This window comes from Prionailurus viverrinus, chromosome C1 (genome assembly GCF_022837055.1).
Source record: "Prionailurus viverrinus isolate Anna chromosome C1, UM_Priviv_1.0, whole genome shotgun sequence".
NCBI lineage: Eukaryota > Metazoa > Chordata > Mammalia > Carnivora > Felidae > Prionailurus > Prionailurus viverrinus.
Genome location: NC_062568.1, coordinates 13,879,402 through 13,906,960, shown reverse-complemented (window position 1 = coordinate 13,906,960; position 27,559 = coordinate 13,879,402). Strand labels below are relative to the sequence as shown.

Below are 27,559 nucleotides of genomic sequence, written 5' to 3'. Positions count from 1 at the left end.
TTTATTGTGATTATCTGTGGCTAGATTGAATAGTCGAGATATCTTGACTTACATTGCCAGCAACTGAACTAGCAGCTTCAGGGTATACAAAGATTAGTGAAATATATTGTTTCTGCCCCAGGACATTCAGTAGAGAAAATAAAGTATAAATTTACTGAGAATTTGAGGGGTGCTTGTCTGGCACAGTTGGTAGAACATGCAACTCTTGATCTTGGGGTCGTGAGTTCAAGCCCTATGTTGCGCATAGAGCTTACTTTGAAAACAAACAAATAGGGGCGCCTGGGTGGCTCAGTTGGGTTAAACATCCGACTTTGGCTCATGTCATGATCTCACAGTTTGTGAGTTCCAGCCCCACGTCAGGCTCTGTGCTGACAGCTCAGAGCCTGGAGCCTGCTTTGGATTCTGTGTCTCCTTCTCTCTCTGCCCCTCCCCCACCTGTGCTCTGTCTCTCTCTGTCTCTCAAAAATAAATAAATGTAAAAACAAACAAACAAATTTCCTAAGAGTTTAAATAACTCAGGGGCCGCAGAACGATACACAACCAGAACACCAGAAGCATCATGAGGCAATATGTGATGACTTGCTGAAGGCAACCTGTGAGTTAGGTGGGCTGGGGGTGGGGGGGTGGAGGTGGTGAGAGCTGTAACAGTGTTCCAGTGGACAGAGAAAGGCCCACGGAGATGTAGCGTGAAAGGGTCTTAACAGATAAGTGCCGGCGAGCACTGTTCTCTCCAGAGTGGGTAAGGGTCCCTAGACGGAAGAGGAGACCTTAACCTCTCCGTCTCTTGGTGTTTGGGGTTTTTTGCAGGGCCCTGAAGAGGGGGTGCCGCTGTGTGGAGGTGGATATATGGGACGGACCTAGTGGGGAGCCTATCGTTTACCATGGACACACCCTGACCTCCCGCATCCCGTTCAAAGATGTCGTGGCCACTGTAGCACAGTACGCCTTCCAGGTGGGAGCCCCGGGATGAGCATACTGGTGAGGGAAGATGATCTGAGGGAGGAGTGGCTGGCTCTGGATCTGCAGAGGGTAGAGGGATACAGGGGAGGTCATATCAAATAGCATATATGTGCAACTGAAACATCAGGCGAATATTAAGGGATTATGAATAAGGGTTGGGTATGTCACCAGTAATTAGTAGTCAGAGAGGCTATTGCTAGAGATTAGTAACTAGTACCTTGAATAACTGTCACCTATTTGGGAGAGGGTGGATAAGGAAGCAGAGAAGATGGTGGGTAGGGCTGGGGGACAAGAGGAATCGGGAGATGAGAGTGTAACATGAGCACATAGTTAGGGGAATGGCCTAGCCTTCTAAACACTCAAAGGTCCCAGAGAGACCTGGGTCAGACCTGGTACAAGTCTCAGATTTGGGATCCCAAGAGTGACTTTTTAATTTTTCTTCTTATTTAATTAATTATTTATTTATTATTATTTTTTTTTTTTTTTGAGAGAGAGAGAAAGAGCATGCACAAGTAGCAGGGAGGCAGAAGAGGGGCGGGGAGAGAATTCCAAGCAGGTTCCAGACTCTTAGCCTGGAGCCTGACACTGGACTTGAACTCACCAACCGTGAGATCATGACCTGAGCCGAAATTAAGAGTCGGGCACTTAACCGACTCTGCCACCCAGGCGCTCCCCCAACAGTGACTTTTAAACATGAGGTGGGCCCCAGACCCAGCAAGACCTCCTTGACACCTGGAATCGGGTCAGAGGAGTTTAGCCATCAGGGTACTCCGCTGAGTGAGTCACCAGGGGAGGCCTGGAGACGCAAGGAAGTTACAGGCTATAGAACTCTGGCTCCAGCGTCCCCTCCCTTCCCTATCAGACATCAGACTACCCAGTCATCTTGTCCCTGGAGAACCACTGCACCTGGGAGCAGCAGCAGGTCATGGCGCTTCATCTGACCGAGATCTTGGGGGAACAATTGCTGAGCACAACCTTGGACGGGCTGCTGCCCACTCAGCTGCCCTCGCCTGAGGTAGGCGCCCTGTTCCCCGAGCCCGGGCTCTACCGTGGCTTCCATACCCTCCCCATCTCGGCTCCTTCCTCCATGCTCCTCCTTTCCCTTCTCCTCACCCTCAGATGGATTATCCTTCTCTTTAGTATCTTGGAGACAACTTTTTTTAATTAAAAAATTTTTATTTTAGAGAGGGAAAGAACATGAGCAGGGGAGAGGGACAGAAGAAGAGAGAAAGAGAGAGAATCCCAACCAGTCTCCACGCTCATGTGGAGCCCAGTGTGGGGCTCAATACCATGACCCGATGTCCCAAGAATTTTAATTTTAATTTTTTTATTTTTTTATTATTATTATTTTTTTCAACATTTTTTATTTTTATTTTTGGGACAGAGAGAGACAGAGCATGAACGGGGGAGGGGCAGAGAGAGAGGGAGACACAGAATCGGAAACAGGCTCCAGGCTCCGAGCCATCAGCCCAGAGCCTGACGCGGGGCTCGAACTCACGGACCGCGAGATCGTGACCTGGCTGAAGTCGGACGCTCAACCGACTGCGCCACCCAGGCACCCCTAATTTTTAAAAAATACAATCGAATACAGAATTGTTTATAGTTCTCTAAATTTTAAATCAATTATTTACTTCTTATTTCTTTTTTCAATGGAAATATCTTTTTTTTTCCTGATAGTTCATAATTATTGTAGACTATACAAACAATATACAGAAAGGGAAGTCCCCCACCATAATCTCAGCCTCTCCCAAAACAGCTGTCAATAGATTTTTAAGGTTTATTTATTTTGAGAGAGAGAGAGAAAGAGAGAGAGAGAGAGAGAGAGAGAGAGAGAATATGAGTGGAGGAGGGGCAGAGAAAGAGGGAGAGAAAATCCCAAGCAGACTCTATGCTCCACAGTAAGCCTGATCCGAGGTCGATCTCACGACCCTGAGATCATGACCTGAGCTGAAATCAAGAGCTGGAAAGCTTAGCTGACTAAGCCACCCAGGTGCCTGTCAATAGTTTTTTTTAAATGCTTATATAAACATGTATGTGTATGTATATTTATGTTTTTAAAAACGTGCATGGGGTCCTTTTCTATATCCCTTTTATATTTCACATACCGTATATATCATGGATGTCTTTTCATGTATAATTTTGCTCCTTCTAATAGCTGTTCTATTTCCTATGTGGTATTCTATTTTCTGTTATGAACCATCGTTTATTCAACCAGTAAATGGTAATCATTCAGGTTGTTGCTAAGTTTTCATTTTTACATACAGCTTTGTTCATTTATTCTTTCTGTGAGATGGGTTTCTAGAAGTAAAATTGCAGGGTTGGAGAGTTTGCATGTTGATATTTTGGTAATTATTACCAAGTTGCCCCCGGAGGAAAAAAACCAAATTGCATTCCAACCAACAGTGTAAGAGAATGACTACAAACAACTCCAGTAGTGAGATGATTCATAGTGGCAAATGTGGGAAAAAAAAAAAGAAAGAAAGAAAAGTTCAAGTTTCTAAAAAAGAAAGGTCTATATTTTCTTCTTTTGGATTAATTTATATTATTTACCCACTTTTATTGGAGTTTATAATCTTTTTTTAAATTTTATTTTAGATAGAGCTCATACAGGGGAGGGAGGGGCAGAGGGAGAGAGAGAGAGAGAGAGAGAGAGAGAATCTTAAGCAGACTCATGCTCAGCATGGAGTCTGACTTGGGGCTCAATCCCATGACCCAAGCCAAAATCAAGAGTTAGACACTCAACTGACTGAGCTACCCAGGAACCCCAGGTCACCCTGGGTTTGTAATCTTTGTTGATACATAACAAATTTGTTTGTTTGTTTTACAGAGATGATTCCTAAGCAAGAAACTGTAGTTACGGTTTTATTTATTTATTTATTTACTTACTTACTATTTATTTATTTATTTATGAGAGACAGAGGGAGAGAGAGCGTCAGCAGGGGAAGGGCAGAGAGAGAGGGAGTCACAGAATCTGAAGTGAGCTGCAGGCTCTGAGCTGTCAGCACAGAGCCCAATGTGGGGCTCGAACACATGAGCCATGAGATCATGACCTGAGCCAAAGTCTGATGCTTAACTGACTGAGCCACCCAGGCATCCCTGTTTGTTTGTTTGTTTGTTTTATTATTTTTAAGTAGGCTCCACGCCCAATGTGGGGCTTGAACTCACGACCCTGAGATGAAGAGTCCCCTGCTCTCCCAACAGAGCCGGTCAGGTGCCCCTATTTTTTAAATGTTAAAGATATAAATGCTTTGGAAAATATCTGTTTTTGCAGTCTTTGCTTTTGGACTATTGCCTCTTCTGCCTTATTGGGGATTTTTTTTAATGTTTATTTATTTTTGACAGAGAGAGACAGAGAGAGAGACAGAGCACAAGTGGGGGAGGGGCAGAGAGAGAGGGAGACACAGAATCGGAAGCAGGCTCCAGGCTCTGAGCTGTCAGCACAGAGCCCGACGCAGGGCTCGAACCCACAAATTGTGAGATCATGACCTGAGCCGAAGTCGGAGGCTCAACCGACTGAGCCACCCAGGTGCCCCATGCCCTACTGGGGATTTGAAGCTTTATGTAGTCAAATCTGCCAGTCTTTTTTATGTCTTCTGAGTTTTCATCTCCTGGTTTTTTTTCTTCTTTTTTCCACCTCCTGTTTCTAAAGGCTTTCCCACTGAAAGATTATTCAAAAAGATTCTCTATTTTTTTCTGATACTCTTAGTTCTTTACATTTAAATCTTTAATCTGGGAGAAATCTTCAAATGTGAGGTAGGGGTCCCATGTATTGTTTTCCAAATGGATAGGGATGTTACAAGTTGGCTTAAGGATAGGGAATCCCTACTCTATGTATCATGCAGCGCCCCCCCCGCCCCCCGACCATGGGCACTCCTGACCACCCACTTCCCCTGTCTTTGAGGTGGTCCCATCAGAGCAGTGGGCACTGCATGGTCCCCAGGAGGGGCCCAGAGCAGACAAGTAAACAAGTCCCTTCATTTCCACCCCCAGGAGCTTCGGAGGAAGATCCTGGTGAAGGGGAAGAAGCTACAGACCCTTGAGGAGGACCTCGAGGAAGAGGAAGAGGAGGAAGTGCTGGAGTCTCAACTGGAGGGAGAGCAGGAGGCTAGGCCAGAGCTGGAGGCCCAGTTTGAGTCTGAGCCCCAGGAGCTGAGCCCCCGCAGTAAGGACAAAAAGAAGGACAAGGTGGGCCAGGAGGGTGGTCTTTCCGCTCTAGCACTGGGTCGGTCTGTACCATAAGCTGAGTTCATGTGTGGAGAGACTAGAGCCAAGCAAGGTGGAGAGCCAAGGAGCAAAACGCCCCTTACCCCCAGTAAACGAGGTATAGGGATGGCATCACTATATATGGTCAGAGAAAGAGAGAGAGAGAGAGAGAGAGAGAGAGAGATTGCAGTGGCTTTCCAACTTCTTTGGGCCATGAAATCTTTTTTGAATGAAATCTTATACGGGTGCTCTGTATACAAGAGATAAATGTGGAGCTGTCCTAGGTGGAGCACCTATGTGGCTCTCTCCTGGGTCCCCCCACTGACTCCTGAGATATCTTTTTAAAATAACAATTTTTTGGGGCGCCTGGGTGGCTCAGTCGATTGAGCGGCCAACTTCAGCTCAGGTCATGATCTCGCGGTCTGTGAGTTCGAGTCCCGCGTCGGGCTCTGTGCTGGCAGCTCAGAGCCTGGAGCCTGTTTCAGATTCTGTGTCTCCCTCTCTCTGACCCTCCCCCATTCATGCTTTGTCTCTCTCTGTCTCAAATAAACGTTAAAAAAAAATTTTAAAAATAAAGTAAAATAACAATTTTTTAATGTTCATTTTTTGAGAGCGAGCAAGCTCAGGTGGGGGAGGGGCAAAAGAGAAAGACACAGAATCCAAAGGCTTTGAGCTGTCAGAACAGAGCCTGACATGGGGCTTGACCCCAGAAACCAAGAAATCATGACTTGAGCTGAAACTAGATGCTTGACCGAGTCATCCAGGCGCCCCTCCTGAGACATCTTTGTACTAATTCTCAATCTTCTTAAAGGCCAGATTGAAAACCACTGGTGTGGGGAGAGCAGGGAGAGGAGAGGGAGGGAGGGAGGAAAGGAGGGAGGGAGGGAGAGAGAGAGGACAAAAACACGCTCTACTGTATTGGGTAAGTAGGGCTTAGTGGAGGGACGCCTGTGGCCTCATCTAAAATGAGCTTAGAGAAAGCTTCTTGGAAAAGGTGACTCTGAGAAGGGGCTGGAAATGACCAAAAAGAAGGAACAGAAAGTCAGGGAAGGAGAAGGTTTCAAGAAGGCTGTGCCAGGGTGGTCCAACTCCCTGTGGGGAAGGGGTGCCATTGGTGGGTCCACCAAGATCCTGGTTTGAAGTCTGCATTTCCTTCTCATGCGCTTCCTTGACTTAGCTGACTAACTGCTGGCTTACCCTGTCCTCTCTGGGGCTGTGGTGTCTAACCTGCTACCATGTCCAGGGAAGGAAATGGGAATTCAGGAGACAAATGTAACGCTATTACTCTGGGACCCTCATATCCTTCCAGGTGTGACTTCCATGCCCATTTGCATACCTTGCATATCTGTCTGGGTTTGACCAAAATTCACTATTGTTTTAAAAGATGAGAGGTAGGGAGGATGACACCCCTCTGCTTAAAAATCATTACAAACCTGTTGCCCAGAAAGTAACAGTAGAGCAGACGCTTTAAGCCCAGAAGCTGAAACCAGTCCCATCAGTGTATGTAGACTGCCTTTATTCCCATTCCCATCCCCAGGTTGTGATGTGTCCGCCGTTTTGTACGCCTATCTGTTGTCAGATTATGGTTCAGGCTCCTAGTTCCAAGCCTGAGTCCCTTCTCTTTCCCAAGCAGGTGAGGCAGGAGGGGGAATGCAATGGGGAGGCAGTGGGCAGAGGCTCAGGCTGGGTGGGGAAATTCAGATCCTGGCCACCGGCCCCTTCCTCTCAGATCGCTGAGGGTTCAATTTCATCTTCCTATTTTCTCCTTTTCCAGAAATCCAAACCCATCATGTGTCCATCCCTCTCTGCCCTGGTTGTCTACTTGAAGGCCGTCTCATTCCACAGCTTCACTCACTCGAGGGAGCACTACCGCTTCTATGAAACATCATCTTTCTCTGAAACCAAGGCCAAGAGCCTCATCAAAGAGGCTGGTCAGGACCGAAAGGGAGGGCCAGGGAGGGAATTGGGATGAGTAGGGTCAGGCTGCTGGGCAGGCAGATGAGTCCCAAGAAAGAGGACAAGGGGACTAAGGAGAGACGAGGGAGCTACGAAACTCCTCAGAGTAGGCACAGGGACAGGAGTTATGAGTAGTGGGCTCATGGCTCCAGGGGGAGGGAAGCTGGGGAGACGGGTCAGGATGGAACAGAGAGGCACGGTGAAGCCTTCCGGAGCTGGCCTTGCGAGGTGCTGGGCACAAGAGTGAAGTACCTGGGGCCAGGGAAGTGGTGGAATCCACTCCATTGCCATCTCCCTACTATATCCCTTTTGCAGGCAATGCGTTTGTGCAGCACAACGCCTGGCAGTTAAGCCGTGTGTATCCCAGTGGCCTGAGGACAGATTCGTCCAACTACAACCCCCAGGAACTCTGGAATGCGGGTTGCCAGATGGGTAAGGGGTCAGCAGGGACAAGGAGGAGGGAGGGGAAGGGCCACAGGTGGCAAGAGGGCTGGGGAATGCTTGAAGTGTGCTAGGCTGAGAAAGATGCTAAAGGGGTGTTCCCAGCAGGCCCTCTCCTACCCAACACATTTCCTTACTCCCCTGAAAGAGGGTCTAGATGGTTCCTGAGATACATCCTTCCTTCCTATTCTCCTGGGGCTCTCAGTGGCTATGAATGTGCAGACCGCGGGGCTGGAGATGGACATCTGTGATGGGCTCTTCCGCCAGAACGGTGGCTGTGGCTATGTGCTGAAGCCAGACTTCCTGCGTGACATCCAGAGTTCCTTCCACCCAGAGAGGCCCATCAGCCCTTTCAAAGCCCAGACCCTCCTAATCCAGGTACCTTGGGAGAGGAGAAACTGTCAGGCAGAGCCTAGGGTAGCTGGGATAGAAGCAGGGGGAGGAGATGGCTGGGCCCGGTGGGAGTGTGATGGGTGAATTCCTCACAAGGCAGCACAGCCCAACTGTGAACAGTGTGGTCTTTGGAGCCAGTTGCCTCGGGTCAAGTCCGTTCATGGGCTGTGTACCTCTGGGGAGGTTCCTTAACCTCTGGCTCCTCACCTGCAGAATGGGGGTATGATACCACCCACCTCAAAGGGTTGTTGTGATTAACATAAAGTGCCTACAACAATGTCTGGTGCAGAGTAAATGCTGGAAAGGGGTTGCTGATGTTAACATACCTGCTTCCAAACCTTGTTAAATTTCTACTTGGATGCATTTTAAATTGCAGGTAGATTACTAGAAGAGAATATATTACTCAAATCCAGAAGCCGTAGCGCAAGGTCCTGTGTATCCCCGCCCCCCCCCCCTCCCCTGGGTGTAAGAGTGAGCTGGAGCGGGGCTGGGAACAGGAACTATTGAGGTTCCAAGTCCTGCTTACAGGTGATCAGTGGTCAGCAACTCCCCAAGGAGGACATGACTAAAGAGAGGTCCATTGTGGATCCACTGGTGAGAGTTGAAATCTTCGGTGTCCGCCCAGACACAACCCGGCAAGAGACAAGCTACGTGGAGAACAATGGTGAGACTGGGCAGTGCTGGGGGTAGGGGAGGAACATGGCCGTTTTCCTACCATGCTGCCCTCCATGAAGCACAGTCCCGGTCACCACCCCTCTCCCACCCCCAAGGGGAGCAGTGTAGAACGGGACAAAAAAGGGCTCGGACATCTTGGGTCTGAGTCCTGGTCCCTTACTTACAAGCTCCAACAGTGTGGGCAAATTGCTCACCCACTCTGGGTTTCCATTGCCTCACCTCGACTCCCTCACACTGATTGCTCTGAAAATCACAGTGGCCCAGGATGGGCTTAAAGAAAACCGCCAATGATCTGTCCCTTCACTCCCACCGTCTTTCACCCCCTCTTCAGGTTTTAATCCATACTGGGGGCAGACACTATGCTTCCGGGTCCTGGTGCCTGAACTGGCCCTGCTGCGTTTTGTGGTAAATGATTACAACTGGAAAACCCGACACGACTTTATTGGGCAGTACACACTTCCTTGGACCTGCATGCAACAAGGTGGGCCGGTCCCCCAAACCCTGGCCAGCGGTCCAGCTCCGGCTCCCTTCCTAATGCTGTCCTCCTGCCCCTTTCCAGGCTACCGCCACATACACCTACTCTCCAAGGACGGCACCAGCCTCCATCCGGCCTCCATCTTTGTGCATATCTGCATCCGGGAAGGACTAGAGGGGGATGAATCCTAAGGCGGGCACTTCTTGGGAAGGGTGGGTGCGCTGGCTTGAGACGGTAAGAAAAACCTGGAAGGATGCTCCAGAAGGCAAACACAGGTGGTAAAAACCAAGTTTCGGGTTGTGCATTCCTAAGCACAAAATTACCTCACCTTTCCTAACAAGCAAATCTAGGACCTGATTTTTCACTCTCTCTCTCTTCCCTTTCTTCGTTTTTCCACCTGTGGTATCTTTTCTGCCCCTTTCTTTGCATACTCTCTGCTGGACTTCCTTCCTCTTGCCACAGCCTCAATCCCATACCTCAGTCCCAAAGGATGAGTCTCTTTCATCAACCCTGGCTCAAACGATGGTTGCCACCAGAAACCCAGAGAGGGGCTTGGAGCAGAGAAACACTAAGAGGCATTATCCCCTCCACACTAACTTCCTTAAAGCTCAGAGCCAAGGAAAGGATAGACCAATCCTCCAGGTTCCCCAGGCAGAGGCTGGGGAAGGAGACCTGACCCCAAGACTACACGGACTCTCAAGAGAACACTGCACAGCCGAGTCCCCACTGGACTGCTCTTCCCTAGTCCCACTTGTATAAACAGAGCTTTTCTCCCCAGTTGTGCTTGAGTATGGTCTGTCACTGTCGGGCAAGAGGAAGTATGAAGGTTGGGAGACATTCAGGTAGACAGGTGGGCTAGGGAAAGGGTAGGAAAATAAGAAATTTCCAGGGGCCCCTGCATGTGCTACATAATGTAGAAAGGTTCATTAGTATAGCTTCTAAGGGCAAAAGGAGGAGACAAAGGGTATGTGATCCCAACCCTGCTGAGGTTTATACCTGGAAATCATCCTGGTTTACATCTGTTGTCCCAGCATAATTACTAAAAGTACCCTCTTTCATTTTCCCAGTGTGTCCCAGTGTAGATGATTAATCATCCAGTCATTGTGAGGTCTGGATTGGAGATTCACACCAGCCCCCAAGTCCTCTGCATTTCACACTACCTTGTACTTTAACTCTAGTGTCACTGCTGAGCCAGGCTGAGGACAGACAGATGCTGAAATAAACCTGCTTCTAGGAACAGGCTTAGTGGGGGGCAGTCCTCCCTCTATAGGTAGACCAAGGAACTTGGCAAGAAGGAGCAAGGCAAAGGCCTAGACAGGTTCAAGGACAGAGAGAAAACAGACCTGGCCCATTTCAGAATCACGCAGTGAAAATGGAAGGAGACAAAGGAGAGGCAGAGGTCTGAGAGGGAACAGGGCAGATCAAGAGGACAACCTGGAAATGGTAAGTCAGGGACGTGGACGAGTCTATAAGCTAGTAATCACTCTGTTTAACATGCTTTAGAGAGCATCAGGCACAACAGCACATGCAGGTAGATACAACTGTTTTGAGGGCATTGAAAGAAAACAGACTTGACAGCAAGAAGAAAGGGGACGACAGAATGGGTAAAACTAGCATCTTAGGGCCAGGGACTTTGGGGGAGGGATGGTGAAGAAAGCAGGAACTCATGGGTTAAAAACACAGTGTGCCGCGACAGGAAATCAATTTGTGGTCCATGTTGCTCTTTTATACATATGGCCATCAACTTCAAAGTACTAGAGCCTGAGTCCCAGGAGGCCTGCAGCCCCCTCCCCGGGCGCCTCGAAGCTAGCCCCTCCTCTGGCCCTGAGCTCCAGGCTCACTCTGCCTCCAGTCAGTCTGCACTGCACGTCTTGGACCACACCCTCCAAGAGGTGGGGTAGGCTCTCAGCCCTCTGGTCCAGTTGGAGGAGCAGCAGGAGCAGGGGGGCTGGGGTCCTCCAACTGCACGTCATGCAGGTGCACTGTGGGGGTGGTGGGGTCTTTGCCCACTCCTTGGTTTGGGTCGGCCTGGTCGGGGTGGTGCCTGCGCACATGCTTAACCACCTGGAACTTCTGCTTGGCCTTGTAGCTGCAGAGGCGGCAGAAGAAGGGGTGGCGGTCGGTGTGGGTGAGGGCGTGATGGCGCAGGCCGGCAGCCCAGCGGAAAGCACGGTGGCACACGTTGCACACATAGGGTTTGGCCTCGCTGTGCTTGCGGAGGTGGGTGCGCAGTAGGAAGCGGGTCTTGAAGGCCTTGCCACACTGCTCGCACATGAAGGCCCGGGCTTCCCGGTGCCGCGTCTCCTGGTGCACACGCAGCGCATCAGCCCGGTTGGTACAGTATTCACACTCGGGACACTGGTATGGCTTCAGTCCTGGGGGACAGGGCGAGGACAAGGAACAAATTACTGCTGAAGGGAGTCGAACAATGCTCAGTGTGCCGGAAGAGTCGCCGTGATCCCGGGACACAAAGAACACAAGCAGCATGGTGACTAACGACTGCATCTTTAGAATGTTCCAGTCTCCTCTGACATTTCTATGCCCTTCTCCCAAAACAGCCCCTTGTATACAGCGGGTGCTCAATGGATGCTGATAACCGATTCCCAAGTGGCCACCTGACAGCAGCAAATATTCACTCAAATATGACAGGGTTTCCAAATGGGAGATTCTAACCCCCTTTTGATGATGGGGTCCTCATGCAACTTGGAAATCCATTTAAATACAACTCCTTGTCCAACCCAAACAGGAAAATAAAATGTTTAAGAAGGAAGAGCTAGAGGCAAAAGAAGTGTCATTCATAGATGCAGAGTGCCTTGAAATGCATCTGGTTACTTCCTTTACATGAGGGGATCATACACAGTAATCACAAGCACGGCATCATTAAGTCTTTCCTGAGAAGCCATAGTTCATGGACTCCGTACCCAGAAGAAAAAAAAGAAGTCAAAACAAGTGAACCCTTCACATTCTCTTTGTTACCCATGACAGCCCATCGTGTCTGCAGGAACCAAGGAGACCTCCTTCAGTCACACATTTGAGTTCTCAATGGGAGGTGGGTAACCTAGGGCCATCAAGCTTTTACACAGTGCAGACGCATAGGCTCCCAGGTTCACCTCTCTTCTGATTCTGATAGGTCTTCAGTGGGCAGGGAAGCTATTCTGGCCATTCAGCATCCCTCCCTCCTACCACCAATGTGAAAAACTGATGTGCACCCTGAACCTGACTAAGGACACCCACAACCTCAAGGAGGCTGGGTGTGCCAGAGAATGGGGGAACCCCTTGGGCCTGTCGAAACCGCACAGACTCACCTGTGTGCTTGGTCATGTGGTACTTGAGCTGGTTGACCCACTTGCACTTGTAGCCACAGTCAGGGCACAGATACTTGCGTTCTTCCTTGTGGATCCGCATATGGTACTGGAGGAGGGAAGAGCAGAGTATGCCCAGAAAATGCGTACCCTTGACACTCAAAGGATGTGCTCCCATCCCGGCCATACTTCTGTTACCAAGCAGGCTCCCCAGTCTGGCCATGTGGACACCAACCTAACCCACTGGGCCTACCTCTTGGTCTGCCCTATCTCAGCTCTGCCACTTGCTACCTGTGTCTTTGGGGGCTTAACCTCTACCTCACAGTTTATTAACCTGTGAAATCAACTGCAGAAGAAATAGCAAAAGCAATTCTATCTTGTGTTTTGGAAGGACTAAAATTAGTATCCAGCATACAATAAGTGCTCAATAAATGTTAGCCATTATCACGGAGATTACCACCCAACTATTACCTGCCTTCATCACATACCAAGCACGTATGACGGAATTTTATCTCTGTTAACAACTCTGTGCAGTATTCTCTTCCTTTTACACACGAGGAATCTGAGGCTTGGAGAAGTTAGGGGGCTTGACGAAAGTCCCAGAGCTCATAGCTGCGAGTTGGGATCAGGGAAGTCCCCAGGGCCCCGACCTTACCTTGAGTCGAGAAGGGTCAGCACAGGCATAGGGACAGAGGTGACAGCGGTAGGGCTTTTCCCCGGTGTGGATGCGGCTGTGCCAGGTGATCTTCTGCCGGTTCTTGGTGCTGTAAGCACAGTCGGTGCACTTGTAGAGCCGGGTGCCCCCGTGCCCTTTCACGTGGTGGTCCAGCACGAGCTGATGGCGGCACGTAAAGTCACAAAAGGGGCAGCGCAGGGGGGGCTGGCTGGCACCTGCACCGCCCTCCGAGGCCGCTGCCGCCTCATGCTGTTCCAAGTAGTGCTTCACCAGGCCCGCCCGCTCCCGGGCAGCGAAGTCACAGAGCTGGCAGCGGTGGCTGAAATGCTGCTGTCTCCGGTGCTCATCCAGTGCCGGCCGGCTGGGGAAGGCCTCCTGGCAGGCCCCGCACTCCAGCCGCGGGTGCTGTTTCCGGGTGTGTCCTCGCAGGCTGGCGGGGCTGGGGCACAGCAACCCACAGCGGGAGCAGTGCAGGGGGCCCTCGGTGGCCTCTGCAGGAGAGCCGGGGGCGGGGGGCGCAGGCTCAGGATGTCGGCGCAGGGCATGCTGCTTGAGTGCCGTCTCGGAACTGAACTGGGCCTCACACCGGGGGCAGGCAAAGGCAGGAGTGCCCCGGTGGCAACTGTTGACGTGGCGAGTGATGTCATGGCGAAGGTAGCCACTGTAGTCACAGAGGGGACAGAAGTGGGTGGGTGTTTTGTCATGTACCCTTAGCCGGTGCAAGCGCAGTTTTGAGTTGGTACCAAATGTCTGGGGACAGGAGCTGCAGGGGATGCGGCCAACACCTGTGTGTCGCGACTGGTGTGCCTCCAACCGGTACCGTCTGGTGGTGGAAAAGTCACAGAAGGGGCACTGGTGCGGCTTCACTCCCTCGTGCTTGAGCCGCCGGTGCTGCTGTAGGCACCGGCCCTGCTTACAGGTGAAGCCACAGTCCCCGCACTGCAGAGGGGGCCGGGGCCCACGGGCAGGAGCCGTGCTAGGGTGCCTCCGCTTCTGGTGTAGCCTCAGGGCGGCAGCGGCGGCAGTGGTGAACGTGCAGAGGCCACAGTGCAGCTCGCCGGACCCCTCGAGGGGGCAGCCCCGGGTCTGGTGAGTCCTCAGAGCCCGCTCCTGCTGGCAGCTGAAGGGACACGTGGGGCAGGAGAAGCGCGCCCCCTTCTGCTTTGGCACCGCAGTCGTGTCCCCATTCCCAGGGCTGCGCTCTGTGCTGCCGCTGTTTAGGGGAGCGGAGCCTCCATCGCTCAGGAGGGATGCAACGGGCTGGGTCTGGGCGGCCCCCCGCTTTCCTCCCCCGCCACGTCCCCCCCGGCAGCCTTCGGCCACGTGAGAGGTAATGGAGGAGAGCCGAGAACAGAGGAACGTGCAGGAGTTGCAGTGAAACTTGCCCTGCTCGAAGTGGAACTTCTCAGGCGTCTCTTCGGGTGAGGGGTTTCCTGCAGGAGGGACTGCAGGGACACACAGTGTGCCAGGACGCTCCTCTACTTCCGGCTCCCTGGGAGGCACAGAGGGAGCATCTTTTGGGAGCACCAGCTCTACTTCTAATGGCGCAGGTGGGGGCTTCCCACCTTCCACATCCCCTGAGTCCTGGGTGCCCGGGGGCGGAGGACGCAGAGGGACGGGTGAACTTGGTCTGGGTAAGCCCTTGTTCTTTCTGAGCAGAACAGGGCACTTCTTCAGCAGGTGGGTGCTGAGGCCACGCTGTTGCTTGAAGCTAGCCCCACACTCAGGGCACAGCAGGGGCTCTCGGCGGCCCTGGCACCCAGTCCTGGAGTGCACACTCAGGGCCTTCTCCCGGCGGGTGATAAAAGGGCAGTGCGGGCAGCGGAAGGCCCGCCCCTCTCCCTGTATCACAACCATCTGAACCCGCCCCTCCAGCACCAGAGCCTCTGCTTGCTCTTTGTCCTGTCTCCGCAGGGCCTTGAGTAAGGACTCTGACTCTGGGAACTGGGGGAGGGGAGCGGTCTCAGCAGGCAGAGCTGCCTTGAAGGTTCCCACCCAGCTGTCAGGGGCCTCCTCTGAGGAAGGGGGGTTTCTGGGGCTTTCAGGGGCTGGCTTTTCCAGAACGGGCTCTTCTTCAGCATCCAAACCAGACGTCCCAGCACCTTCAAAGGTAGACAGCTCTGTCAAAGTTGCACCTGGCCCTTCCAGTCTCAGGGGCCCCGAGGGGTCCAGGGGCCTGAACTCCGCAGGTGCGGGTCCAGTGATCTCCTCAAGGGGCGGCTCAGCCACGGGCTCCAGCTCCACCCCCAGGGCCTCGAGGTGCAGCGTGCAGCCACCTTCATCTGCCTCAGCCGGACTGGGGCTGCTACCCAGGTCGTCCCCCCGCGGAACCTCGCTGCCAGCCAGTCTCCCGGCGCGGTCCTCCTCACCGGGCTCCGGCGGGGCCCGGTCCACGTTGGGGTCCACCACAGTCCCGGGGTCACGGTCTGGCGCCTCAGGCTGGGGAGACAGCTGGCTCGAGGGCTCTGAGTCTGGCGGGGGTGTCGGGCACTGCCTGGCCCCCTCCGGTTCCTGGCTGGCAGAGCGGAGCTGCCACACCTGGTCCCCGGGCACGTAGCCGTGGGCCTTGCGCTTGTGGAAGAAGAGGGTGGTGTTGCTGAAGGTGCGGTAGTCGCAGAGGGCACAGCGGAACTCCCGGAGGCGGGTGTGCTTGCAGTTCTCGTGGCTCAGCAGGGCCTGCTTGTGGCGGCTCTGGTAGCTGCAGTAGCGGCAGGGGTAGAGCGGGGCCGGCGCGCCCGGGTGGTGCTGGGAGGCCATGTGCTTCTGCAGCTCATACTTCCGCTTGCAAGCGAAAGCACACACCTCACACATCAGGGACTTGCCCTGGTGGCGCAGCTTGTGGCTGCTCAGCTGGTCAGCCCGGTGGCAGCGGTACGAGCACTGGTTGCACTGGTATCTGGCGAGGAGGACAGGGGTGGGGGTGGGGGGCAAAGTCACAATTATCGATCTCCCTTGACAGGTAAACGAGCACTTACCATGGACAAGGCTCTACACTCGGTACCGTACACGCATCATCTAATTTATTCTTTTTTTCCACTGCCCTCTGACGTAGGTATCTATTTGCAAGTGAGGTCACTAAAGCACGGAAATTAATAACTTGCCTAAGGTTAAAAAGGAAGTGAAGGGCAGGGACAGCCTAGCTTCAGGGCCTGTGTTCCGACCCCTCCTCTGTATCGCTTCCCAAAGGGAAGAGAGCATAAATCAGCAACCTGCTGTGGACTCCGAAGGAGCTGACAGGGCTACAGCCTCACGGGGCAGGTTTCTGTGCCTAGGTCCCATTCTCCCGTGGAGGCATGGAAGCTAGGAGAAACCCCCTGGCCAGCTGTGCCACAGCTCAGCGGGAAACATGCCTGGGTTGGGGTCACAGGTGCAGCCTCCCTACTTTCCCAGGACCGGACTCAGAACCCAAGGGACACCTTCGTGTGTGGGCCTGCGCTCCCTCCCCTGAGCCCAGACAGCTCTCACCATGCACACTGGGCCACAGGCACAGAGGCCAGCTACAGGCAATGGAGCTGAGGTGAGAGGAGCAGAGAGGGACAATAGGAGGAGTCGCTCTGGGGCCAGGAGAGCAAGGTGAGTTCAAGAGGAGGCTAGCCTGGCATAAGGTCCTTGGGAACAGGGACGGAGGCATGCGTGTGCTCATACCTGAGGTCCCCTGCATGTTTCCGCATGTGCACACTGAGGTAGTGCTTCCACTTGGTGACATAGCCACACTCGGTGCACATGTAATCCTTGGTGTTGGAGTGGGTCAGCATGTGCTTGGACAGGTAGCTCACGTCTCGGCACGTGAAGTCACACAGCTCACACTTGTGAGGTTTCTCGCCTTATGGGGGAGTGGGGGTGGGAGAGGGGAGAGGACACAGGTCAGACACGGACCGAGTGAGCACAGACCATCTTCCCCAGCAAGCTTGCCCTGATGCCAAGCAGAACGAAAGCTTCACGCGCGGCCCGCGGCGTGGCTCACAAGTCAGTGCTGCTCCCAGCCCTCGCAGACGATTTCTCCACTCCGACACGGAGCAAGCCCCGGTGGAAAGTGAAGACCATGCTTTCCAAAACCAGCTTGGAAGTCTACCCTTGATTTGTTGTGGAGCTTGTTGGCACTGGCTCCACTTACCCTAGTTCCTTCCAGTTTTGTGGAAGAGGAGAAAAAAATCAGGCAATACAAGAAGTAGTTAAGAATCTGAACTCTGAAATCCGACACGGTAACAAAGACGTCAATAGCCAACATGTATAGAATGCTCATTATGTACCAGGTCCCCTCGTACTGACTCCTCCCAACAGCCCCCGGAGGAGGACTGCCCCATTTTACAGAAAAAGAAGCCAAGGCAGAGAGAAACCACAGAGCTATCAAGTGGTGGTTCAGATCCCAGCTTACTACCGTATGGTTTTGGAGAGGTCATTTAACCCCTCCAAGTCTCAGTTTCCTTGGCTCCAAAGAGGGAGCAACAAAAATACTGACTGCTCATGGTTGACAGAAGATTAAATGAGATGTCCCAAAGTCCTCAGCAGTGCCCAGCAAGGACTCAAGGAAGAGCTGTCTGTGTAGTTGGTCAAGACCAGGTCCTTCAGGACCCTTCCCTGTGATCCCTGCCTACCAGCCCAGCCCACTTCCCCACGGTCAAAAGCAAGCAACGTGGTGGTCTGGCTCTGGTTCTGATACTAGCTGTGTGATCCTGAAACAGGCCATTTAAGTGTTCAGTTTCTCTTTTTCAACTGTCTTCCTTACAAGATTGTTATTATGAATTAAATGAAGTGATCTATCTAAAAGAACTCTAAACTATAAAGCACCGTAGAGATGAAGATTTTAGGAAAGGCCGCAGAAAAACGAGGCTTGGTGACCAAAGCATGTGTAGAAATGACCTGTTCCAGGGAAACAATGGCTTTACCCCAAGCTACCTAAAACCTGGCCTCCCAAAAATCTTTGATGAGATTTTTTAAATATCTTATCAACCCACTGATTCTTGCCTAGAGAGCACAAATGGGGTGATGCTGTAGGAGGAAGCCTGATGTGGCTGTGTCACTCAAAGCATCAGCAATGCTGGTAACCAATTTAGACTCTGAGTCAGCTGCCAAGGCTACAACATATGTAGATGGTTCAGTCCCCTCGCCCCATCTCTCATAGCACACCTCAAAACTCGAATTGCAAAGGAAGGTATCTCCCCCCGTCTGGGTTTCTTCGCTCTAATAGGCTGGGTACTGACCCAGGCAAGCCTGACGAAGGGCAAGCAGAACTGGACGGGGCCTTAACGGTGAGACACAGCAGCATAGCAGTGAGAGCACAGTCTTTGGCTCAGTGGCTTAACCACCGTACTAGCTGAGTGACACTCGGCTTAAGGCTTGATTTATATCTAGGAAGACTGGGTCCAACAAGACAATGCACGCAAGGCCCTTCCTGTGTCTTGTACGCAGTAAAAGCTCACTTCTGCCGCCCCCTCCTCATTGCCACCCTTACGTTACGGGAAGCAGGGAAGCCAGCTCACCGGTGTGCAGCAGCATGTGGCGGATGAGCACCCTCTTGTGGGCGGTGGCAAAGCTGCACTCAGGGCACTGGTGGATCTTCTCGTGGGCGTGCATCTTGCCCACGTGGTCCTGGTAGGCCACCGGGTTGAAGGTGGCAAAGGGGCAGAAGGTGCAGCGCAGCTCTTCACTGCCGGGGTGGCCCTGCTTCTTGTGTTTGCGGAACAGGTGCTTATTGGAGCAGGCAAAGTCGCAGTGTGGGCAGTGGAAGGCGTAGTGGCTTTTGTGATGGGCCTCCATGGCTTCGGCCGTGGCGAAGAGCATGGGACAAGAGTGATGGCGGCACTCCACGGCCCGCACACCATGGGTCTCCTTCAGGTGCTTTATGAAGGCCTTGCGGTCGGGGGCCGTGTAGCCGCAGCCTTCCTGAAAGCAGCGGAGGGGCAGCGGCTCTGCCGCCGCCGCCGCCGTGTGGCTCTTGAGGTGCTCCTTGAGGGCCTGGCTGAGGCGGAACTCCTCGCGGCACACGGGACAGGTGTAGGTGTCTGAGTAGAAGTTGGAGATGTCCTCGTGCATGCTGGCCATGTGGCGGTTAAGCGCGTTCCTCTCCACCGCACTGTAGTGGCACAGCGGGCAGCGGTGGGCCTTCTGGCCCAGCTCCCGCAGCAGATGGGTCTTGAGCTTGCTCTTGCTGGTGAAGAACTTCTGGCAGTTGGGGCACTGGAGGCTGGGGTCCGGGAAGTGGAGATGCAGGTGCTCCACGAGATGGGTCCGCTTCTTAAAGCAGCGCTTGCATTCTGGACACATGTGGGTCTTGAAGAGGGACTCGGTGCCAGAAGCCACATCCCCTGGGAGAGGAAAAGGCACAGAAGGTAGCTCAGGGGCTGGCCAGATAATGGGAGAACCACAATCTGCCCAGACACAAACATCGTATGGCCTTTCCCATTTCTCTCCAGGAAACCGAAACAGTAGCACCTCAAACACTGTAGTCTCAAAGAAGAGACAAGAAATTCAAGTATTGAAAGAAGCAACATCACAAGGATTTCTCAAGCCTTGTGGCAAACCTATTTGAAGTGCTTTACCCAGCCACCTACTGTTCCTAAGCCTTTGTCTAGAGCTGCTCGAGAGAACAATCCGGATGGACCATTCTTGTTCTTCCTTGTCCTCGTTCATGGAGGTAGGCAGGGGGATCAGCAGGGTTGGTTGGAAGGAAAAAAAACCCATGGAGTGTGGAAAAGGGAAGTGAAGAAGGTAAAGTACTCCCACTTCCTAACACTGGTTCACTGAGTTCTAGATCATAGAGAACTGGTCATAAATACAACCAGATCTTTTCTATTCTCTTGACAATAAATGTGCTCCCTGTGGGCTGGATGGGTTTCAAATGTTCTAGTGAGTTAGAAAACTGGGAAGTAGGGTTTCAGAAACAAAATCTCAGTGGGCCCAATGCCAGACATGTCAGGCTGCTGATCAATAACCTCTAGCATCTTTGTATGATGAATATCACCCTCTCCTTCCCTGCAAAAAAGCTTTCTGCCCAAGGAAAACCAGCCCAGGAGAGCAAACTCTATTTACCCCGGCTCTGTTTCTACAGTCTTTACTCATTTATCATTTTCCCACTAGACATGTCAAAGTGGAAGGGTAGGAACAAAGGGATATGAATCAAAGCCCAGGAAACCAAACCCCAGAGCCTCAATGCCAGGCTCCCCTCAATCCATTCCTCCCCACCACCAGGAGGTTCAGCCTAACCATGTTATTACCTTCTAACTGCTGAGCCCCCTGGGCTTTCTCTGGGGCTTTCTGGGAGTCCTTTAAGGTGCCATTCCCCTCTTCTTCCTCTACGTCCTCCTCGTCAGCTGACTCTCGCCTGGGCAAGGGCGTATCTGCTTGTTCTGAAGGCTCTCCCTCTCTACTGGGCAGTTTCGGAGCTGGAGACACATAACACTCGATGATGTCTATAGAAGCCAATGCCAGCAGTGAAGGCTTGGACTGCTCCTCTTACTGGCTGGCAGAATCACCCCCTCCCCGTTTAGTGTAAGAGAATCTCGGATTCTAAGTCTATACATTTATTATCACTCAAGACAAGGATAGGAAGACCAAGAGCTAAGCTGTCATTAATGCTCCAACCTAGAGTAAATCAAACCTCAGATAACACCATCCTTAGACCCCTGAAAGGTAAGAGCTTTGAGATCATTGCAGTGGGGGTAGGGGACTGAGAGGGACAGAATGGGTACAGAGCCCTTCCCTGGCTTGGGTTCCCAGGGCTAATGGCTGGTGGCTCAACGCAGGGTAACATAGTCTGTCCTCTTAACTGCTCTACTGAGAAGCCTGATCAGCAAGACAGGGTCACACCAATCCAGCCCTTCTATCCCTCAACAAAGGGAGATGCCTCAGGAAGGCAAAGATACAAGACTATTTCCCAGGAAAAAGGGGTCTTCTCTTTGGGAACAAAGCACCAACAGGTCTTAGCAAGCCTAAGTCTCTAAGCAGAATCCTGACCTTCCAGGCCTGGTTTCTCTATTTTCTCCTGCTCTTCTATCCACCCCATGCCCTTTTTTTTTGTTGTTGGTGGTGGTGGTTTTTTGTTTGTTTTTGTTGAGACTGAGAGGAGTAAGGATCAGTGAGGCTCCACCCTTCTAGAAGGTTTCTTTTTAAAAGAATCCCGGCTTCTCTGGCCCAATCCCACGTACTCTAAAAAGAAGTCTACAGGTATTCTACCAGTGGCTACGGCCACGGATGAACATTTTAGCTTCTGCCCTCAGAAAGCTCTGAAATGAATCAAAAAAAGGATACTGGTTAAGTAACTTCAAGGCCACAGCACAGCTAAAGCCAAATATCACTCACTGTCATGGACAAAGACTTGCTCCTTGTCTTATATATTCTGACTGGTCCAGGGTTTCTAGATGCCTTCCACTGTCAGTCAGTAATGCTGGCCTCCTGAGCCACTGCTCCACGTTCCCTTGCATTCACATATACATTCATGGCACTGGAATCAACGGCCTGTCCTGTAAGACTGACCGTGGCTGCATTCCAGGCAAGGCACTGCTGGGCCTTTGGCCTCATACCTGGCAGCAGCTCCTGGGATGGAAGACCCTGAAGGGCAGACAGTTCTCCCTGTGTCCCGGCCCCGTGGCTCCGCTGATGCTGCCGGAAGAGTTTGACGTTGGAGCCCACGAAGCTGCAATGGTTGCAGTGGAAAGGGTAGTGGGCCTGCCGGTGCAGCTCCATGCCCTGCTGGCTCCCAAAAAGCAGGGGGCAGCCCCGGAAAGAACAGGGCACGGGAACCGTGGCGTGGGCCTGCCTCAGGTGGTGCTGCAGACCCTTGCGATCTTCAGCGGAGAACACACAGCCAGACTCTGGGCAGGAGAAGATGTCGGGAGTGGCCCGGTGAATCTTGAAGTGGCTCTTCAGGGCCTGGGGTTGGGCAAACTCCTGTCTACACACAGGGCATGGCAGGGGGCTATCTGGTGGGCCCTGGCCCTGCAGAGGGCCAGAGAGAATGAGGTTGCTGGGGGTCAGCTCTACAGAGCATGGAAGGCTAGAGAGGCCCTGCATAGGCTGTATAAGGGTCTCAGTACACTGGTGCAGGGCCAGCAGAGTGGGCTCTGCGAAGCTCTGCTCACAGCGCTCACAGAAGTACACCTCCACCACCTTTACCAGGACACCTGCAGGCAGAGGACCGACAGAGAAAGGCACAGAATCAGATGGAATGAGACTCACAGGAGTTAGCTACTAGTAGAAAATGTAGGTGAATCTTTTAATATTAGTAGAGTGGAGATGGACCTTAAGTCTGGTTCTATCCCTGGACAGTAAGCTCCATAAGGTCAGGGACAGTCTATTTATTTGCACATACATTTGGATTCCCGCTATCAAGTGCTCGCTTCGGCAGCACATATACTAAAGTTGGATTCCCAGAATCTGGCCCAACATTTGGCACAAAATAGGTATTTAATATTTGCTAAATAAATGCAACAAGCATTAACCAATCAGGAAAGCATTAGGAAAAGGCAATATGTTTTGCCCAAATGAAAAATTACGACCTTCCAAAAGAAGTAAACGACAATCTGCGGATAACATCTACAGTATAAGTGACAAAGTATTACTTTCACATTCTGTAAAGAGATTTTTCAGAGGCACAGTAATTTACAAAATGGAAAACATCCGTTTCCAAAAGACCCAAATCACGTTCACAGTAATCACTGCCATTTCTTAAGCAACGGGCGGGACCTTGACAAAGGTGTAGGAAACACTCACTTGGTGCTCCAGTTGCCCTACGAGAAGAGGGGCCTGGAGTTCTAAGGTTAAGGCCATGGTGCCTGTTAATGGTGGAACCAGGACTCAAGCCCAGGTCTGTGCCACATCTACCCTGGGAATCCTTTTTTTTTTTATCGTTTCTTTGTTTAAATAAAAGTTCAGTGTGACAACTCAAATAACATAGATGTATATAAAGAAAAAATAACCCCCCCACACTCTCACACAAAATTTGGTGTATATTCTTTTTCTTTCAGGCCTTTTTCAGTCATTTCTCTGCAATTTGCTTCCCTCCCTGCCCCGCCCCCCCCACCCCCGCTTGCTATATATATCAGATACTTTTTTTTCTGAGTACCTTTAGCTCTACCTTGTATTTTTTTTTGTCCAGTCCAGAGTACTTCCTGGCATGAACAAGTCAAAATGAAGTCTTGCCCTTACTGATGGACATTTGGGTTATTTGCAATCATTATAAATAAAGCTGCTCGGGACATCCTTTTACCCCTGTCTCCTTGTGCATGTGTGTGAGTTTTCTATAGGACAGAGGCCTAGAAATGGAATGACTGGGTCAGTTTAAAGTTTGTTATACAGGGGTGCCTGGGTGGCTCAGTCGGTTAAGCATCCGACTTTGGCTCAGGTCATGATCTCAGGGTTCGTGGGTTTGAGCCCCGTGTCAGGCTCTGTGCTGACAGCTCGGGCCTGGAGGCTGCTTCAGATTCTGTGTCTCACTCTCTCTTTGCCCCTCCCTCGCTCACACCTCTGTCTCTCTGTCCCTCAAAAGTAAATAAACATTAAAAAAAATTAAAGTTCATTATATAAAATGACCTTCAAAAGATTATGCTAATTTATACACTCCATAAGCTATAAGGCAGTTATCTGTTTTCCTACCAACAATAAGTATTATAAAAAACGTTTAATTTTTGCCATAGTTGGGAAGCAATATGGGCATTTCATAACTGTTATTATTTTTTTTAAGTTTATTACTATTAAATTTTTTTAGTAATTTCTACACCCGACGTGGGGCTCGAACTCATGACCCCGATATCAAGAGTCACATGCTCTGCGGCACCGGGTGGCTCAATCAGTTGAACGTCTGATTCTTGATTTAGGCTCAGGTCATGATCTCACTGTTTGTGGGTTCAAACCCCACATCAGACTCGGCACAGAGCCTGCTTGGGATTCTTTCCCTCCCTCTCTGCCCTTCCCCCCATAGGATCGCTCTCTCCCTCTCAATAAATAAATACACTTAAAAAGAAAAAAAAGTCATCTGCTCTTCTGACTGAGCCAGCCAGGCACCCCTCATAATTATTTTTAACTGGAACTTATTTGTGTGTTAGTGACATTATGCATCCTTATGGTTATTGACTATTTTTACTTTTCCTTATTGAAGTGCCTGTAGGTTTTTCCCTTTCTAAAAAAAAAACAAAACCCCCAAAAAACACCGTTTTTCTTATTTCATAGCTCTTTGAATTTTAAAGATATTAACTCTTCCTCATGTATTGCAAATGTTTTTCCCAGGTTTGTTCTTTGCCTATTACTTGTTTCATTACACAGAAGGTTAGAAATACTCTACGATCAAATTAGCTAATCTTTCCCAGTAGTTGCTGTCACTATACTACACTGCCAAGGGAAGTTGTGACAGCCATAGCTGGAGGATGGCAGTTAACAGCAGGGAAGTTACCTAAAAATAAGAAGTTGTAGATATGGGAAGAATAAAGGGGAGAGTCTTTTTTCTAGAATAAATATAAATGTTCAACTCCCACTCTTGACAACATGCCTCGGATGAGTTAAGTATGTTATACACAAGAAACTAGGGCAAGGAAATACCAGATTACCTCTGGGAAGCCCTGCCAAGCCCAGGGTGGTGGAGGCGCTGGGCCTGTTGCCTAATCCCTGGCTGCAGTTCCCGAGTGGGAGGGTCAATATGGGGGAAAAACTCCCCGAGGGCTATAGGAGTAAGGATCGGGCAGAGGTGTCAGAAAGGTCTTCCCTTCTGGATTGCTGCCTAGCAGACATGAAGCCCTCACAGGGATAGACTCTGCCAAGAGCTCGGTACCAGGTTGTGAACCACCTTGCCAGCCTTCAATCAACATTCACCAACTGCAAATCAAATTACAACATCTCTAAGAATAAAAATAAGATGTTACCTTGTGTTCTCATCACATTTATATAGAAGGGTCAAAAATAGCACAGACAAAACCTCAGGGCTGACTGTCCCACTGGCCTGGTAGCAACTATGTTTGTACCTGGGGGCTCTCCAGGAGCACCTGGGGACAGGTTTCCAGCTACTGCTTCCACAATGATCTCCATGTTCCCTGTGTCCTCTTCAGTTGCCGTGGACTCTACCAGCAGGCAGCCTGGGTCAGCAGGCAAAGGTGTGGGATTCCCAGCAGGACAGGGGCTCTGGACAGGCTCCAGGATTCCACGGTTAGACAGAGATGGGGGGATCAGCAATAGCTCAGGGCACAGTCCATCCATCTCCCCAGTGCTGTCGGTTGGCTGTGGGTCCAACACGGGGTCTGTCATCACCACTGACAGGTGTTCTGTGGTTTTTATGTGCTGATAAGCCAATCAGAAGAGAACCCAAACAAAATATAGTTAGAGATCTCACTCACTTTCTTCCCAGCTGATGTGGGTGCACGGCCCAGTGCCTGCCCACTTAGGCATTTCCTTGCATGGCAGCATGCCACACCTAGTTAACCTAGAAGTTTTTACAACAATGCTCAGAACGAGAAGTATACAAATGTTAATAGGGATCAATATTAGAAGAGAGCCAACAAGTTTTGGCCAATATACTAAAGACTGAAGGTTAAGTTTCTTGGATCTAAGTAACCCTGGTGAAATCATAAAGCAATCTGGGTCCCAGTTTTCTTATCTGCAACAAAACTTGGGCCAAGGGATCTCAGATGTCCCTTCCCCGCTTAACATGTTATGATCTCACTACTCCTCTGTATGGGTATAAGGCCCTTCCTTCATGACCTGGCCCCTGCTGACCTCTCCAGACTCATCTACCACCTCTCCCCTCAACAGATCTCTGATCCAGTCATACCAATGAGTTGCCATTCTCCAGGCTCACCAACTTCTCTTTTGCTCCCATACCCTCACACATGCCTCTCTCTCTCTCTCTCTTGGCTTGACGGGCCATTTCCCCTTCTCCATCTCTCGTCTGGCTAACCAACTCTTCACTGTCCTTAAGAATCTGCACAAATGTCACTTCTGCTGTGAAGACTTCTTGACACTGTTTATGTAAGTTACTCTCTCTGGGGTCTTCAGGGCCTTGTACCTTGTACCTAACTCTATCAGAAACTGTCACACTGCACTGTTGTTTAGCTATCAGTCTCCCTCCCTGGAGTTAGAGCTTTCTGAATGCAACTGACTGACTTATCACTTCACTGAACACAAACCACAACAATCTATGCAAGTAAGACAAATGAGATTCTAGTGGAGAACCGCAGACATGGAGATCCATCAGAGGGAAGCTAGGTCTCCTACAAAGATAAACCAGTGGTTCCTTACATATGAAGAACACACCTGGAGAAATTTCAAACTCATTGACTATGGCCTCATATTGAAAACACTAGAACACAACTGAGAAATGAATACCAACTAAATTGCATATCCTGTTACACATGGCTAAAAATTAGCATAAGCTGAAGAATAAGTAATGTACGACAGTAATTACTCCATGAAATTGAGTCATGGAGGTCAAGTAAGGGCCTTAGGGATAGGAAATCAGGTTGCAGGTGTGAATGCTGCAACTCAAAACCTCAGATCGGGGGATTCGGAAGGTAGCTGGGAAGTGCATTTCCACGGTCAGAGGATTCTCTGGAAACCACAGCCTCCGCTCACAGAATTTTATCGCTGCTCTGCGGGGAGGCAAGGAGGACACAGTGCCTTCTAGATCAAGAACCTGAAACCTTCAGCGGCTGGAAAGCGGGTGAGGTGGGAGAGAGGCGGGCACAAGAGGCGAAATGAGCACATCTTTGGGGCAGAGGCACTGAGCAAGAAAAGGGACAAATTAATGCACAGAGAAGGCCTGGGGAAAGAATGTGACCCGGCGTGGGGACAAAGGCACCCGGGTTTCCACGTGTCTTTGGGCTCTGACTCACCGCGTGGCCTCTGATAGATACAGTCACCTCGCTTCCCAGGGCCTCAGCTTTCCTATCTGTAAAGTGGAGATGATGACAGCGTCCACATCGTTGGGCGGGAGCGGCAATCACAAGAGCCAGCAAATGGGAAAGCCGTTTTGTGACCTGCAAAGCTTGGGATGGAGCATCGTCATGATTATGGTCCTGAGGAGAGGCAGCGGGCAACCGGGCGGGATCCAAAGCAGTGACGCGGCTGAGGCACCGGGACGGCTGCTGTGATGCGCCGGGGCCCCGACCGTCGGCGTGCTTCTTTCAGCACCTCCTCCAGGGGATTCCCACCGCCCAGGCCCACCCTCATCCTGGGGTTCGAGAAACTTTTGCCTCCGGCCCGCTCCACAAACACTCCCTACTAGTTTCCGCCCTGCAGCCACTAACTCACCTCCCGGGCCAAGGCCGGCGGGAGCTGTGTCTCTCTATGGTCCACCAGCTGCTGGAGCGGCCTCCCGGGACTCCTTTTGTACGACCGCCTCCGGCCCAGCAGCCTCTAGGACTTCGGGCCGATGGAGGCCGCTCTCTCTTCCTCTCGTCGGCTGGCGGTGTACTCTATGGTTTTCTCTGGCGTTTTCCCTTTGCCCCTTTTCCCAGGCGAGCGGCCCAGGGAGTACCATCGAGAGTTGTGGGGCAGAGT

General features: G+C 51.3%; 2 protein-coding genes across 8 annotated transcripts in view; one reads left to right on the top strand and one right to left on the bottom strand.

The window, feature by feature from the left end:
* The window catches only part of PLCD4 (phospholipase C delta 4), a 22,526-nt gene extending 12,646 nt beyond the window's left edge, over positions 1–9,880 (top strand). For 2 of the 4 annotated variants that reach the window (XM_047873503.1, XM_047873504.1), the window contains exons 8-16: positions 808–952; positions 1,823–1,975; positions 4,951–5,145; positions 6,701–6,796; positions 6,938–7,094; positions 7,435–7,551; positions 7,766–7,938; positions 8,482–8,617; positions 8,960–9,880. In XM_047873503.1, the coding sequence (XP_047729459.1) occupies positions 808–952; positions 1,823–1,975; positions 4,951–5,145; positions 6,701–6,796; positions 6,938–7,094; positions 7,435–7,551; positions 7,766–7,938; positions 8,482–8,617; positions 8,960–9,294 (1,507 nt within the window). In that variant the 3' untranslated portion in view covers positions 9,295–9,880. The remainder of the gene's footprint in view (positions 1–807; positions 953–1,822; positions 1,976–4,950; positions 5,146–6,700; positions 6,797–6,937; positions 7,095–7,434; positions 7,552–7,765; positions 7,939–8,481; positions 8,618–8,959) is intronic. The other 2 variants (XM_047873505.1, XM_047873506.1) reach the window with 2 other exon arrangements.
* ZNF142 (zinc finger protein 142) lies at positions 9,053–27,559 on the bottom strand. Of its 4 annotated transcripts, none has more exons than XM_047873488.1 (9): positions 26,893–27,559; positions 25,030–25,342; positions 21,601–22,200; positions 20,296–20,490; positions 18,562–19,386; positions 16,727–16,904; positions 13,061–15,977; positions 12,409–12,514; positions 9,053–11,478 (listed from the first exon to the last, which is right to left on the bottom strand). In XM_047873488.1, the coding sequence occupies exons 2-9, from the start codon at positions 25,307–25,309 to the stop codon at positions 11,009–11,011; spliced, it is 5,571 nt and encodes a 1,856-aa protein (XP_047729444.1). In that variant the 5' UTR covers positions 25,310–25,342; positions 26,893–27,559; the 3' UTR covers positions 9,053–11,008. The 4 variants fall into 4 exon arrangements, with proteins under 4 accessions (XP_047729444.1, XP_047729442.1, XP_047729445.1 ...); XM_047873486.1 differs by having other exon boundaries at positions 25,030–27,044; positions 27,311–27,559; XM_047873489.1 differs by having other exon boundaries at positions 20,296–20,463; positions 25,030–27,558.

Bases quoted from the DNA above. Each gene is read 5' to 3' on its own strand.
- ZNF142 (XM_047873488.1), bottom strand. From the start codon at position 25,309: ATGACAGACCCCGTGTTGGACCCACAGCCAACCGACAGCACTGGGGAG. The intron at 19,387-20,295 runs GTAATAACATGG...TTCCTCTCCCAG, and splicing joins GGGGGCTCAGCAGTTAGAAG to GGGATGTGGCTTCTGGCACC. The intron at 16,905-18,561 runs GTGAGCTGGCTT...CTCCCCCATAAG, and splicing joins CCACATGCTGCTGCACACCG to GCGAGAAACCTCACAAGTGT.